General features: G+C 48.3%; 2 protein-coding genes across 2 annotated transcripts; both read left to right on the plus strand.

The window, feature by feature from the left end:
- The first annotated feature begins 8,720 nt into the window (after window positions 1-8,720).
- Window positions 8,721-9,885, plus strand: THITE_2110084 (uncharacterized protein). Its single transcript, XM_003650488.1, has one exon. It carries the CDS (start codon window positions 8,818-8,820, stop codon window positions 8,980-8,982), a length of 165 nt encoding a protein of 54 aa, XP_003650536.1. The 5' UTR covers window positions 8,721-8,817; the 3' UTR covers window positions 8,983-9,885.
- Window positions 9,886-10,505: 620 nt separating this feature from the next.
- THITE_2110085 (uncharacterized protein) lies at window positions 10,506-12,418 on the plus strand. The gene has a single exon (XM_003650489.1). The coding sequence runs from the start codon at window positions 10,718-10,720 to the stop codon at window positions 12,272-12,274; it is 1,557 nt and encodes a 518-aa protein (XP_003650537.1). The 5' UTR covers window positions 10,506-10,717; the 3' UTR covers window positions 12,275-12,418.
- The last annotated feature ends 1,602 nt before the right edge of the window (window positions 12,419-14,020 follow it).

Here is a 14,020-nt window from a genome sequence, read left to right on the forward strand (position 1 = left end):
TGCTCCTAGGCTACTAGGACGAGTTATAGATTCGCTCCTATAAAAAAGAGTATTAGACACTTGGTTTAGGTAAAGAAGAGGAACGCCATTTATATCTAGTCTAGTGAAGAAATCCTAGAGGCTCTACTCTACGTCTACTTCCTACTTAGCGTTAAATGGATTCTCTTGCCCTAGCTTACCTATAAATATATTGGAGCTATTGTCCTTATTGTACCTAGCGCTATTGCTAGCCAACACCGCGTAGTTGCCACTCTAAGAATTTGCCTAACTATCAATTTACGTAGCTGGTACAACTACTAAAGATTCTAGTCTAGTACACTAGCCACCGCTCTAGCCACTACGCACTATATCGCTAGTTATTATAGTGGACAGGGCTATACTAAGAACAATACAATTGTATTTGGTATACCTTTTACAATAAGGATGGTCGGTAGAGGATAGGGCGTTAGAGGGCTTGAGCCAATTAGTAATAACAACATCGAGTCATCGATATAAGAGCGGCAAGCTAAAAATAACCCGACAATTGAGCGACTATAGCGAGAATTTCCAGGCTTTAATAGTAAGAAAATGGTACCTAGGTTAGGAAGGCGCGCCCCTTTGTAGTATAAGTAAGGTCGATAGCGATAGCAGGGCGCCTACGTAGGGCTAAGTACAGTGGTTGGTAATACCTTAGGGTTTTTATAGCCTACCCATTGTCTAGTCCCTAAGAGCTATAATGTCGGAAACCTCTTGTCCTAGAGCCTACTATCCTAGTAGCAACCCTAGCAACCCAATTTAACCGCTATACTAGAACGCCGATTCAACTTTTAGCACTGACCTAGCTTTTACTAGATATAGCGTTTCTACAACTCTACTAGCGCTAGCTAACTACGTATTCTAAAACATACCTTTAATAGCTCAATCGATTTCAATACCGAATAGAAGCGCTATAAAGACGCTAAAGCTACTACGAAAAAACCTGCCTAGCAAGTGCTAAACCCCAATGGCCATTAAGTACTAAACCTCAACGGCTATACTATATAAGATGGTCCTTGCTATACGAAAGCAGGCTACCGTCGCCCCCTAGTTAAAGAATAGCTACTTAGTATAGAGTTCAACGATAGAATCGAGTCTCTACTAGATATACTATTCGACTAGGAACTAGACGATCTCGTAGACTTGCTATTTACACTGGACGAGGAGCTAGAGTAAACCGACACTCTAACAACTATAAAAAATATCTAGGAGGAGGTCGCAATAGCGGAATAGACTAAACCCTAGACTAGTGAGGTCCAAGGCGAAGAAGCTTTACCCCCGTCCCTATCCCCTCTTCTTGATAACCTTTTTACACCTAATATATTAGTTGCTTAGGAGGATATTGGATTTAATGACCTAGGGGACGAGGTTAGCCTAAGCGTCGAATCTACGTTAAACGATATTATGCTAGACTTCTCCAAGCCTATATATTATAAACCTAAGCCTTTCAATATATCGCTATTCGCCTTCGCCCTTGCACTATAGGAGAAGAAACATAATATCTCGTAGGCGGCTTATATATACCTTCTTAAGGTTCTTTAGCTTGCAACGTCGTTAGAGGAGTTCTAGTGTATTCCCTACTAGAAAGATACGCTACTTCGACAAATAAAGGATATCCTTCCGCTATCGACATTATGATACTCGACTATAAAGCTAGACTAAGTGTAGATGCCCTCGAGAACCTATATAGAAACTATAGTCCTTGCGTTCGATATAGAGAGCTTGGCTATTAACCTTCTTAGTTCTACCGTTCTTTCAAACAAGATGTACTAGGGGTTTGTACAGGTTGTTGATAGCCCTGTTCTAGAGCTGTAGCAAGTACGGTAGTAGGGTAAAAGCGTTCGATCGATAAGTAGGAAATTCTTCAAGTATATCGACGGAGGACCAATCCTCCTATCTAACTTCGTATACTAGAGGTGTAAGACTACTAAGCCATTATAGCTATATAGATTAGGCAAGTGCAAAAATCTATATATAGGGAGGGTCTAGTACTATAGTATCGATACAAGGACAGTATACCTGTAAAATACTATTGTAAAGATATAGTGGGTATTTAAATGGTTAAAGCTTCCGCTAAGCTAGTAGACGGCTATAGCCACCACAGTGTCGGCCAACCTTAACCCTAGGTCAACCGAGCTAGTAATAGAGCTTAATAACGATTTTTCACTATACCTAGCCTATATTATCTAGCATCTCCCTAGTATAGTCCTTGACTATAAGTTTAGTCCAACTGACGTTGACCGCTAAGCTACAATAGGCCAGTTCGTTATCCGGTATATCTACAACAACAAGACTAGCAATATATAGCTAGTACGCTTGACCTCCCTACACTAGGCCGAATTGGAAATTGGCGAGCAAGGCCACAATACTATTATCGCTAGGTTCGTAGGAGAGAATAGGGTCTCTTTGCTATAGGCTCTCTTCTACGATACATTTGGTCTCTACAACAATATATACTAAGTAACTATAGGCTTTTACTTAATAGGGCTTTTCCTTAAGGAGTAGCTAAGGGATATAAGTAAAGAGATCTTCCTACTTACCCTAGGCCTATATAGTATAGACCTCTTGGACATTGTTAAGTCCCTATTTTATATAAGAAGTCTAGACACTGGACGCTAGCTTAGGATTGGTAATCGCGATCTCTTTGTCTATAGTTTTGTCGCTTATATTATTGGCGATATACCGTCCTAATTCAAACTTATTAGGTCTAAGGGGCATTAAGCACTTCGTCTTTATTATAGTTGCAATATCCCTCTCGACTAGTAGACAGACCTTAACTACAATATTATTAGCAATGGGCGGTACTATATATAGCACTTGGACAATATCGCTTTTATCTAGTCTTGGCCTACTAAGAAGGCAAGGGAAGATACGGAGAGAAAGCTTAGGATCGTTTATAACGGCGAGCTCGTTACTAATATTACCTAGCTATTTCTATACCTCGATATCCTATAGTCGCGTCCGATTAACGTAGCGTATTCTAAGTTCGTAGGCATTGCCTACGTTATACTCGATACCCTTTTTATACTAGATGGTCTACTACTCGAGCTAGCGAAGAATGAACTTGCTATAGTATACTAGAATTTTATATTCCCTCCTAGCTAGTCGGGGCTATAGAACTATAAGATATATCGTAGTTTATATAAGATGAACAAGTATACCCAAAGTTCGATTGTTATACCTATTATTCTTTGCTACTAGCTCGAGCCTTATTACATTAGATCCGACCTTTATAAGCTTATCGTTCAGTTTGCGCTACAATTCCTTAATATAACCAACTAGTTCCGTTATAATATAGCCTTCGTTGGAGCCTAGGACTAGGTCGTCGCCGCTTTTTAGAGTTTTAGTATCTCTATTATTACAATCTTTAGCAGAAGCAATATTAACTACGATTTTATATTTACTACTCTAAATAGTCGAAAGGCAGTATAGTTCCTCTTCTATATACTTAGAGAGGTAAAAAAACTGGCTACGATCCAGAGCGAAGGAAAGTGACGATAAACTGAGATACTAAGAACCCACAGTACTATATAGACTTTATTCTCTATAGCTAGCACGTTGACCACCATAATGCCGTTTCCGCCCCCGCCCCTATCGGTGGTTTCTACTATATCTACTATATACTAGCGTAAATTGGCTAAATAGAAATCTAACGAGTACCTCAATATAAAGGGCTTACTAAATATCTACTAAGTCCTCTACTTGCTATAAGATTATAATGAATATAGATATTGCTTAACTCTAACCTTTATTAGCGAAACGAAGTATAAGTGAGTTTTTATATAGCCCTCCTATATCTCTAGTAATTTTAAGGACTACTAATGAAATATTGTAGCTACTAGAGATTATACTCAAGATATTATAGCAATAAACCATCGTGACTTGGTACTAACGCTTATCTAGCGTAAGAATGAACGGCAAACGATATCTTTTGCCCTAGTAGGCTATTTCGAAAACCAGTTTCCTGAAATCTATAATGCGTTCTATATAATTTGGTGTAGCTGCCTAAAATTCGCTACTATTTACAACCTGTACTATAGTAAAAACGAGGAAACTGAAGAAGATTGCTCTGCCTTAGAAATTGCACTAGACGCGTTATATTGTAAACCACTTACGCTTTATAGCTTATCGCTAGCGTAGGTTAGTAGTAGATGGGATCTATTACTTAATGTACTAAGTCCCCGTTAAATCGACAATGGCAGTGAGTTTATATAGCTCTTCTAGGTAGTAGTCGCCAGGGATTACAACTGGCTAATCGTAATGTCTTAGGGCAAGGGCAGTTTCCAATAGGTAGAGAAGCTATTATTTGCGACTAGGTAGGCTAATAGCAATAAGGCGGCTACCCTAACTATATAGCTAACCTGTCTATAGGGAATCATCTACTAGGAGGGTTTTTACACTAGGCTATTTTATCTATGTCTTAGGCGACAATAAGAAGGTATAGACAGTTGTATGCCTCGATAGTATCTTCACCTTCTTCTAGACTGGCACTATATATCTCTTTGCTATAGTAACGTATATAGAGGCTAAGACGACATTCCTATAAAAGGAGTTTATCCTTAAGTGCCTAATCTATACTCTTATAGATAGGCGAGAAATCATTGGGCTTCCCTATATCGGCTCTGACTGGATCTAGATAGTGCCCTGTAAAGAGAAGGGTTCGTATATCTATATCTACTATAATATCTACTTTATATAATATTAGGTAGACTATATAGGGTTTGCTAAATCTAAGTGTAAATTCCGCTTAGTGTATTTTCCTTCGTCCTAGCTAGACCTATATAGGCTTAGTGGGCGTAGACTTTATAGGTTTTGACTTATCTAAGTACGAAATCCGCTTAGTGTATAGCTCTTTGTGCTTGCTAGACTTATAAAGGCTTAGTAGGCCAACTGCAATCTATAGACCTAAAGGTGATATATCCTAGTGTATTAGGGGGCAGATTAGCCTACCTTCTAAGTATAAAATTCTAATTAGCTGCTATTCCCTTAGCTGCCTACTGCACTTGCCTAACCTATATAGTCCGGCACCTTAGGGAATTTTAAAGCTCCTGGATCGCTTTCCTATAGCAATTGCCTAATCGAACCTCTTCCTACTACACTACCTGAGTTAGCCTTAACTTTAATACAATAAGACGCTCCCTACTATGTAACATCGCTATTATATTAGCTTGGCGTTGTACTATTACCCTTTTTCGTAGTAGGTTTAGATCTAGACGACTTCGCCAACTGACGGCTCCTAGCATTAATGCGCCCTATTGACTAATGGTCTACCTAATATAGAATTCCAGATTCTTGCTACTTCCTGTCTTGATACCTAAGGTACTTCCCAACCTTTAATACTACCGATAGCGCGGTTAGATTTTTACATTTAGCTACGCCGCTTTGACACTGATATATATACTATAGTAGTAGATTCCACTGTTCTATTTTTTTATAGTAGGTTCAGATCTAGACGACGACTTCGCCAACTGATAGCTCCTAGTATTGATATATCCTACTGATTGACGGTCTACCTACTATAGATCTCTAGATTCTTGCTACTTCCTTATATTTCCTAACCCTATAGTACTACCGACAGCGTAGTCAGTTTTTTACACTTAGCTACCTCCCCTTAACACTGATATATATAGTAGATTCAGTTCTATTATTACCAAGGTACTAACTTTCCCTACGCTAGGTTTCACAGTATCTATACTGTTTCTAGCTACTCGCTAATTTGCTTAGTGTATATTATTGACAATGACTTTTTATAGTTGCCCTACTGATATCCTAGATCGACAATAGTTTATATTCCTATCGCCTATAATAGTGTTCTAGTAAGTTGCTTTCGCCTATTATATAGCGGTATAACAGCCTCTAACATCTCCTATGTATTCGCTACTGCTCAACTAGTAGGATTTTTATAGTTATAGCTTCGACTAACAATATAAGTTTCTGACCCCCGTTTTTCCACGATATACCTAACTCTTTTTCTAGCAACAGCTTAGATCCTAACAAGGCTATACCTCTATGGTAAGATCCCTCTGGCCTAAGCATTTTTATACTATAATAAAAGGAGGATATAAATGGTATTGCTAACGACTATCAGTTAGTTTCTAGTTTACTAATCGCTTTGCCCTATAGTATTATCCTAGATTGCTTCGCCCTATAGCAACAACTAGGCTATCGCTATAATGGCTAGCGACCCTCCTATAGAATACTTTCTAAACTCTATAGTTAGTGCTTCCTATATCTAGCTTCCTTTTTACTATTAGCTAATCGTTCGCTAGGCCGCTCCGCTATATTATTTCTTGACACTGATATACTATAGTATCTACACCAGTGTTCTATCTTCTCCCTCGATTGCTATAAGCGAACGCCGAAGTAACTCGTAGCGTCGCACCTATATCTTAAGTATATAGGTGAGTCTCGTTCTATAGCGATTGACTAGATACTTAGAAAGCTGACCGATATACGGCAACAGTACTAATATCCGCCTACATTGACGATAAGGTATATACGTAATAGCTAGGCTGTTAGCAGTATAAAACAACGTGGTCGGGATAATTGGGATGGCTAGAATGGTCGGGGTAGCGGGTAGTGGATAGTAGGGTCGGAGGGCGGGGTCGGGTTAGCTAAGGACTGGGCGCCCTACAACTATAGAATGAATACGCCTAGCCAGTTATCCTTATAGTGCAAATACGGCCTCTATAGCCACGACCACTTCTATACTCTAAGATGATCAGGGTATAAAAAACGGCTATTTAAGAAAACTATCTAAAGACGCTAGTACCATCGTCAACTTACAGATAGATCTTGCTAATACGAAATTATCGTAGATATAAATTTACAGCGTAAGCAATCTCGACAACTAGGATTTTCATTTATTGATAGGGAGATTTCGCACTGATAGGCGGCTTAAGCATTGAAGGGTGTCTTCCATATACGGCAATCCTGATACCACTGGGCAAGCTTAACTGTGAAATATTCCTTGTAGACAGGAGGTTTCAAATGCGAAATTGCTAGGCCAACAGTATAATCCAAAGCAGTAAAATGGGCTTCATTCCAAAATAAGCCCTACAACTTAAAAATGAGCCGTAAGCAAGATGGGTTGTTACGTAAGCCATTATACGATAGTTTTATGGCCGCGACCATTTCCACCCCCCAAAGTTGTCCGCAAGATCATTTTCTCACAACCTGTTGGCGCTGTAAGGTGTCTCTCTCCGGTTCCGGTACGGATCTTTTCAAGAACAAACCGACAGGGTTGTGGCACGCTGCTTCGAACACCGGCTCCCGAGACATCACCGTCCCTAGGCGCACCTATCCATGGGTACAAGCAAGAAGCGAGGAGCGAGGGACGAGGGTCGTCCATGATGGCTTTCGTTGATGAGCGGTTTACGCTTGCTCGGTCTCCTGAGCGGCATGGTCCCCGGACAAGGAGAAGGCGGACTCGGACTGCTGAGAAATTTGGGAAGGTTAAAGGCAATGCCGAAATGGTTGTGGGGGAACGGGTCCCCTGGCTCCGTCACAATTGCTGTAGGCCACTGTAACCAAGTCAACAAGAATTGAGCTTTTGCATCAAAAACCTACACATCTTGGTTACAATGTGTTCTGGCCCCTTTTCTGTCCAGTGTCGACAGGTTTGTCAGTTGCTTGGTCAAGTCAGGGGGGTCAGGGGTGTCCAGGAAGAGAAAAATGGGGCGCTTCAGGGGTAGCGGCACCGCTGCAATTCTCACTGCACCTGTAACTAAATAGTAGGTTATTTGATATTCGTTCACATCAACACCTCCGAAGGGTAAAGCGGAGGTGTCAATTGCAACACAGGCTTGCCACTTTCACATATCACTCACTGTTTAATCATTTCCTCCCTATTCTATCCGGATCTGACTCTGGGCCGCCCAGGTAGGAAGCCAGGTCGTCGGAATGGCGGACGCCGCTGCGCAGGTTAGTGCATTTGAGCAGTTCGTGAGGTTCGGGACCGACGCTTGTGAGTGAATCCAGCAAATATTGGTTCACACCGCATAATCCACACTATACCTACCTCAGCTACTTGTGCTGACGTCCCTCCAAGACGGCCTCGAGCGCCTCCTCCGGCTCTTCCAAGCGCTGACCCAGCTCCTGCTTGCCCTGCCATTTCTCCATCCCTTTCTCCTGTCCTTCCTCTCCGACCCCAGCTCACCCCCCACCACTGAAGCCCTCCTGCTCGTCCAGCAGGCTCTCACCCTCCTCCGCGGCCGCCTCTCCGCCCTGCGCCAGCCCCTCCGCCTCTTCCGCTTCCTCGATACCCTCTCCTCCGCCTGGTCCGCTTGGCCCGACGGGCAACCACCACCACGCGCAGCAAAGCACGCTCAGGATAAAACCCACCACCCCCCAACAACCCCGCGCCACAGCTCCAGCTCCAGCTCCAACACCAACTTCCTCGCAGCATCAGCAGCAGCAGCAGCAGCAACCCAGACCAAAGCAAGCCTCACCTTCGCCGCCCGCTCCTTCAACGGCGCCTACCAGCTGCTCGAGAGCCTGACCTTCGTCGACAGCACGCTGGCCGTGCCGGGCCTGCGCGTGTGGGGCGCGCGGCGCGCGGCGGCGCTCGCGCTGGACGGGCAGCGGTTCTGGTTTCTCGCGCTCGCGTGCGCGGTTGCGGCCGGGGCGGTGGAGGTTTGGTTGTTGTCGTCGTCATCGTCTTCGTCTTCGTTTGCGGGTGACGCCGGGCCGGTGGTTGGTATGGCGGGTGGGGAGGGCGGGGAGGCAGCGGGAAGAGCGGAGGCGGAGAAGCGGAGGAGGACCAGGAGGAGGAAGGTGCTGAGGAGGGTCGTGGCGGACGCGATGGATTTGGCTGTGCCGGGGTCGGTGGTTGGCTGGGTGCCGTTGGGGCCGGCCGTGGTGGCCTTGCTTATGTTTGGGAGTACCGTGTTGACGGGGATGGAGGTTTGGGAGCGGTGCGGGCGGGAGGTGGCCGCTGCGAAGGGGGCGGCGCGCGGCGGGAGGTAGTGGTTCCGTATGGCGGGGAGAGAGAGCAGAACCTGCTTGTACTGGTTGAATCAAAACGCGTCGGAAGAGTGGACAGTCGAGGATATCATCTGCGGTACACACAGCGTTCTGGCCCCGCCCGGCAACAGCATGAAGCTCCCAATGTTTGTCCACCTGCGTTGGAGATAGGCCCCTTGAACGGCATCGAACGGAGCTACTCACGGATGAGGACGAGCATGGAGATCCCAAAGGCCGCATCCACCAACGCAACGAAGGTATCTTTCAGCCACGTCTTGCTCTGTCCCTCCGGGCGTTTGTCCATCCGGCTCGGGACCGCGGCAGCGAGAGGGCGACGTTCCAGAACAGGGTCAGAAAGAGCTCGGTGGCGCCCTGGAGCCCTTCACGATCCAGAGGATGATGTTGGCGAAGTGAAGGCGGCAACTAGGAGGCGCACGGCGAGGCTCAGCCGGTAGTGTCCTCTCCTCGTCGGCCGGTTGTCGCCGTACCCGGACTCGGGCGAGACCAGGCGCTCGTATACCATGCAAGCAAGCTGTTGTGGCTGTTCCGTCGTCACAGAATGGGCCTGGAGAAGCAACTAATATGCATCGTCGGCACTCATTCAACGCCATCCGAGTGCTCAGGGGCAGGGAATCAGATGGACGTGTTATAGCGAGTGGCCTGCCCACGAAGCGCCTTACTGAGCAACTTGGTACTGTTTACCGTGTACGGAATACTATGGCGACGACTACTCCAAGGTTTGCGAGACACGAGAGGTTGGCCAACCAACGCGGCTCAGGCCCACTGATTTTATATCGGTGCCTAGAGAGAGCTCCGCGCCCATCAAGGTCCGCGCCCCCTTGAACAATCACATCAACGTCACTCCCGCTGCCGCTGTCGCGGGGCTTCCATGGGCAGCTGCGCCATGATACCGAGGGCGTATGGCGGGTGCACGAGCGGGTGCGCCAATCTGCGCGTGAGCGACGCTAGAGAGGTGCCTGGCGCCGAAGGGCTGGTGGGATGAAGGTACGGATATGCTTGGTTAATTCCAGAGGTTGAGGAGCAAGACCATAACTTAGGTCGCAATCCTGGAGGTCAGGAAGGCCGCATGTACGAAGCCCCGAGAGCGCGGGCTGGACGGTTCTCCTTCTTTGGACGGGGTATGTTCGGCATTGCTCGATGGTGCATCTCAAAATTGAGCAATTGCCATCTCGTCGCATACCTTGATGAACACTGCAGGGAGTAACGTTAAAGTGCTAGAAGGATTCTATCAGATAGAACCCTCCATTGCTGGAATGTATCAAGAACAAGATTCGCTGGTTTTGAAGAAAGACAAATTCGCCGAAGCCAGTGTTGTCGACTGTAAACATCTCCATGGGGATCGAGGAAGTCTCATCAGGTACGGATGTCGTCAAATCAAATCAGGGAATTTGGGACGAACCCCGCATTGCATTCCTGGGAGATGCCATGCAGGACCCACCGCCAAGCGGCAGAAAAGATTAGAAAAAAAGGCGGTGAGTAAAGATTCCCTGGGAAGCCGTGAAGCGCAGGAATTTTTGTTGCGATTGGGACACGCGACTGCTTCTTGACGCCTTCTCTGATCCGACTGTCACGATAATTGTGCAGGAGCTATCGTGCACCCAGCTGCCAGCTGGCATCGCAACGTGTGCCCATGTCCGCACCGCCCGCCTGGCTTTTCTCGAACAATTCTACGCCGATCGGAAACGCAACACCGGCCGCTCGCGACGGCAAATCCACGATGCCGGGGAGCAAGAAGCCAAAGACCGGCAGGTCTGAGAAAAAGACCGCCGCCGGGAAATCCACACCTGCTGCCGAGCCTCCGGCGCAGCTAATGGACCTCGTCGAATCGTTCCTGTCCGAGCACGACTTCACCGATGCCCACCGCGCATTTACCAAGCAGCGCGCCAAGAGGGGCTGGAAGAAGGAGAGTGATAAGGCTGGCCCGGCTGAACACAAATCACTGGTTACTCTTTTCCAGACTTGGGCGGCGTCGCTCAGCAGCACTGCCGGCGCAACGGGCCCCAAGGCCGCTGCTGGCAAAGTCACCAAGGTCAGCAGCAGCAGCAGTGACAGCAGTGACGACGAAAGCAGCAGCAGCAGCAGCAGCAGCGAATTGGACTCGTCGGGCAGCAAAAGCGAGGACGATGGTGACGTTGAGATGAAGGATGCTGCAGAGGAAGAAGAGTCGTCGGGCTCCGAGTCCAGCAGCAGCAGTAGCGACAGCGACAGTAGCGAGAGCGAGAGCGACAGCGAGGATGAGAAGATATCTGCCAAGCCCGCCCCGGCCCCGAAGCCGGCAGCAGCCAACCCCCTGAAGCGCAAGGCCATGTCCGAGAGCAGCGAGTCGTCCGACTCGGAAACCTCTGACTCGAGCTCCGACGAGGAGGTTCCCGCTGCCAAGAAGCAGAAGGTCGTCGCCACCCCTGCTGAAGCCGAGTCGTCTTCGGAGTCGTCGTCTGACTCGGAATCCTCCGACTCGAGCTCCGACGAGGAGGCTCCCGCTGTTAAGAAGCAGAAGGTCGTCGCCGCCCCTGCTGAATCCGAGTCGTCCTCGGAGTCGTCGTCCGAATCCTCCTCCGAGTCGTCTGATTCCGATTCTGACTCTGATTCGGAATCGGAAGACGAGGCCAAGAAGCCCGCCGCTACAAAGGAGGCCGTCGCAAAGACGAAGAAGACCTCGTCTTCTGATTCCTCTTCCTCCTCATCCGAGTCCGAGTCAGAGTCAGAGTCCTCCTCTGACTCTGGGTCCGAGTCCGAAGACGAAGCCGAGGAAGCGGCCAAGGTCCCGCTGCCCGAGTCAGACTCCGATTCAGATTCGTCGTCCTCAGACTCTGGTTCCTCTTCTGATTCCGAGTCCGACACAAAGACTGCGGCCAAGAGCAGCAAGCCGAACTCCGCGAGCAACGAGTCCGACAGCTCCGCCACACTCGACCAGACCACCCCCAAAGTCTACCCAGTCGACAAGTTCGCCCCGCTGCCGCCCGACCCCGCCACGGTCAAGGCCAACAACCGCGGTGGCAAGAACGGCGGCAAGAACGGCGACAAGAACGGCAAGAACGGCGGCAAGAAGGCCCCGACCGTGCCCTTCTCGCGCGTCAACCGCGACATCCAGGTCGACCCGCGCTTCTCGTCCAACGCCTACCAGGGCCACGACTGGGGCCGCAAGGCCCACGAGGACCTGATCAACACGCGCGGCAAGAGCTTCACCAAGGAGAAGAACAAGAAAAAGAGAGGCAGCTACCGCGGCGGCCTCATCGACACGCACGCCGTGGGCAGCATCAAGTTTGATGACTAGTGGTGCAAACCCCGACACTTTGTTTGACATGTTATTATACACCGTGGATACAACAACCCCCCCATCGTCAGTGTGCTTGCCTTTTTTTTGCGGCAGCGGGCGGTTTTTGCGGAGCGGACAAGCAACTCAGTTACGCTGTTGGGACTGCCACGGGTTACACGAGCAGGGCGTAGTTTGGCGGTGATCTTGCTTTAGTTTATTAGACCGTGCGGCCGGTTTGGAGCTTTCTGCTCCCAGCCTGGTTGCTTAGTTACCTTGCCTTACTTAGACATGGGCATAGCGAGGAGTTATTGCGGAGAGGGGCATTTATGGCGGGTCGGGTCGTCCCACGCTACGTCCTTTGATCCTTTGAGATGCGCCCCGTTCAAGGGGGCCGCCGGGAATTGGGCAATGTGTTTAGAGTTAGACCGCTCGCAGCCGGCAACTGCTGCTGGAGACGATGGATAGGTATATCTACGTTCCTGCCGAGGGTGTCTGCTCATGCGTTGATGGAATGTGATTTGAAATCATCACGTCTTTAGTGCTCCGTTCCTGCTGCTCCGAGCACGCTGGCGGCGGCGGACTGACTGACCGTCAAGGATCAACCCTTTTTTTCCTTCACTAACTAGCGTGGGAATCTGGTTAGAGGCTTAAGTCTGGTGGAGGGACACGCGCGGAAAAGGAGTGCCTACCTGATCAATTGATGCCCCATGTAAATCAGCATCAGCAAGTACTCGTTGAGTTCCATTTACATCTACCTAGTTATAGCAATCCCAATTCCCCGCGAACTTTTACCCTTCATTCGTGATGAGGAACCTCGGGCCGCCTCGCAGTCTGCCCTCGAAGAGAGGTGAGAGACACAGCCCCGACGAGAGGCTGAGGGAGCAAAACTGGATCCCTTTTGAATTCGAAGCCCTGCCGACGTTTGCACAAGTTCCTTGCCGCAACTAGCCAGCTCAAGAGGCTCATTTTTTTTTTCCGACAGTTGACTACTGCTATGATTTGGAAATCAAAGCGGGCTCTTGCTGGGCGAACAGCTCAAGGTCCTCTCCATTGGGGTGTCTTGCGGGTCCGAAGATCCGGCTTGTCGATGTCCGATACCTGGACATTAAGGTGGGGAGGGAGGCAGGTGTTGCCTGCGTTCTCGTATTATCCTGCCTCTTCTTCTTCTTCAGTGGCTGAGGAGGACGACGGAAAGGAGAGAAGAGCTGGGCATCGGGCTTTTTCTTCGCGGCCGGTCCGGTTGATATCGTCCCATTCTCGGACTACCGCTGGAAATTGAAAAGTGTCTGCCACCTGCGTCGGAGACGTAAGAGCGACAGAGAACACATGATAAGGGAGTGAGTAGGTGGGCTGTGTCTGGAAACGGCATTTACCTCGCTTCATTCAGGCACTCCTCTGTGCGGCGTGTATCATGCGACAACCTGACTTGTTCGGTGGCCCACCATCGAAGAACTTGAGGTGCTTGAGTGGACAGGTAATATTATGCTGGTAAGGCGGATCCGGGGATAGATATTGGGCGAAACGAACTGACCGAGGATCGGGGGAGGCGAGAGCTATCCATTGTTAGGCCTGTGAAGATGAATGTTTGATTTACTTCAAGTCAGTCCAGATATCCAGCCTGTTTACGTCAGGTACAAGTCTGTTCAGCGTTCTGCCCGGACGTCCCACCATTAGCTACAATTCAATCAGTACAATCCCGACGAACTGAAAGACATTGCTTGTCTACACCTCAATAAGTCCGTAATTTCTCCGCTGATCCTGTGT

Source organism: Thermothielavioides terrestris, chromosome 1, assembly GCF_000226115.1.
Source record: "Thermothielavioides terrestris NRRL 8126 chromosome 1, complete sequence".
Lineage (NCBI taxonomy): Eukaryota > Fungi > Ascomycota > Sordariomycetes > Sordariales > Chaetomiaceae > Thermothielavioides > Thermothielavioides terrestris.

What these genes read in the sequence shown, in the direction of transcription:
- THITE_2110085 (XM_003650489.1), top strand. Translation starts at nt 10,718, where the DNA reads ATGCCGGGGAGCAAGAAGCCAAAGACCGGCAGGTCTGAGAAAAAGACC.
- THITE_2110084 (XM_003650488.1), top strand. Translation starts at nt 8,818, where the DNA reads ATGGATTTGGCTGTGCCGGGGTCGGTGGTTGGCTGGGTGCCGTTGGGG.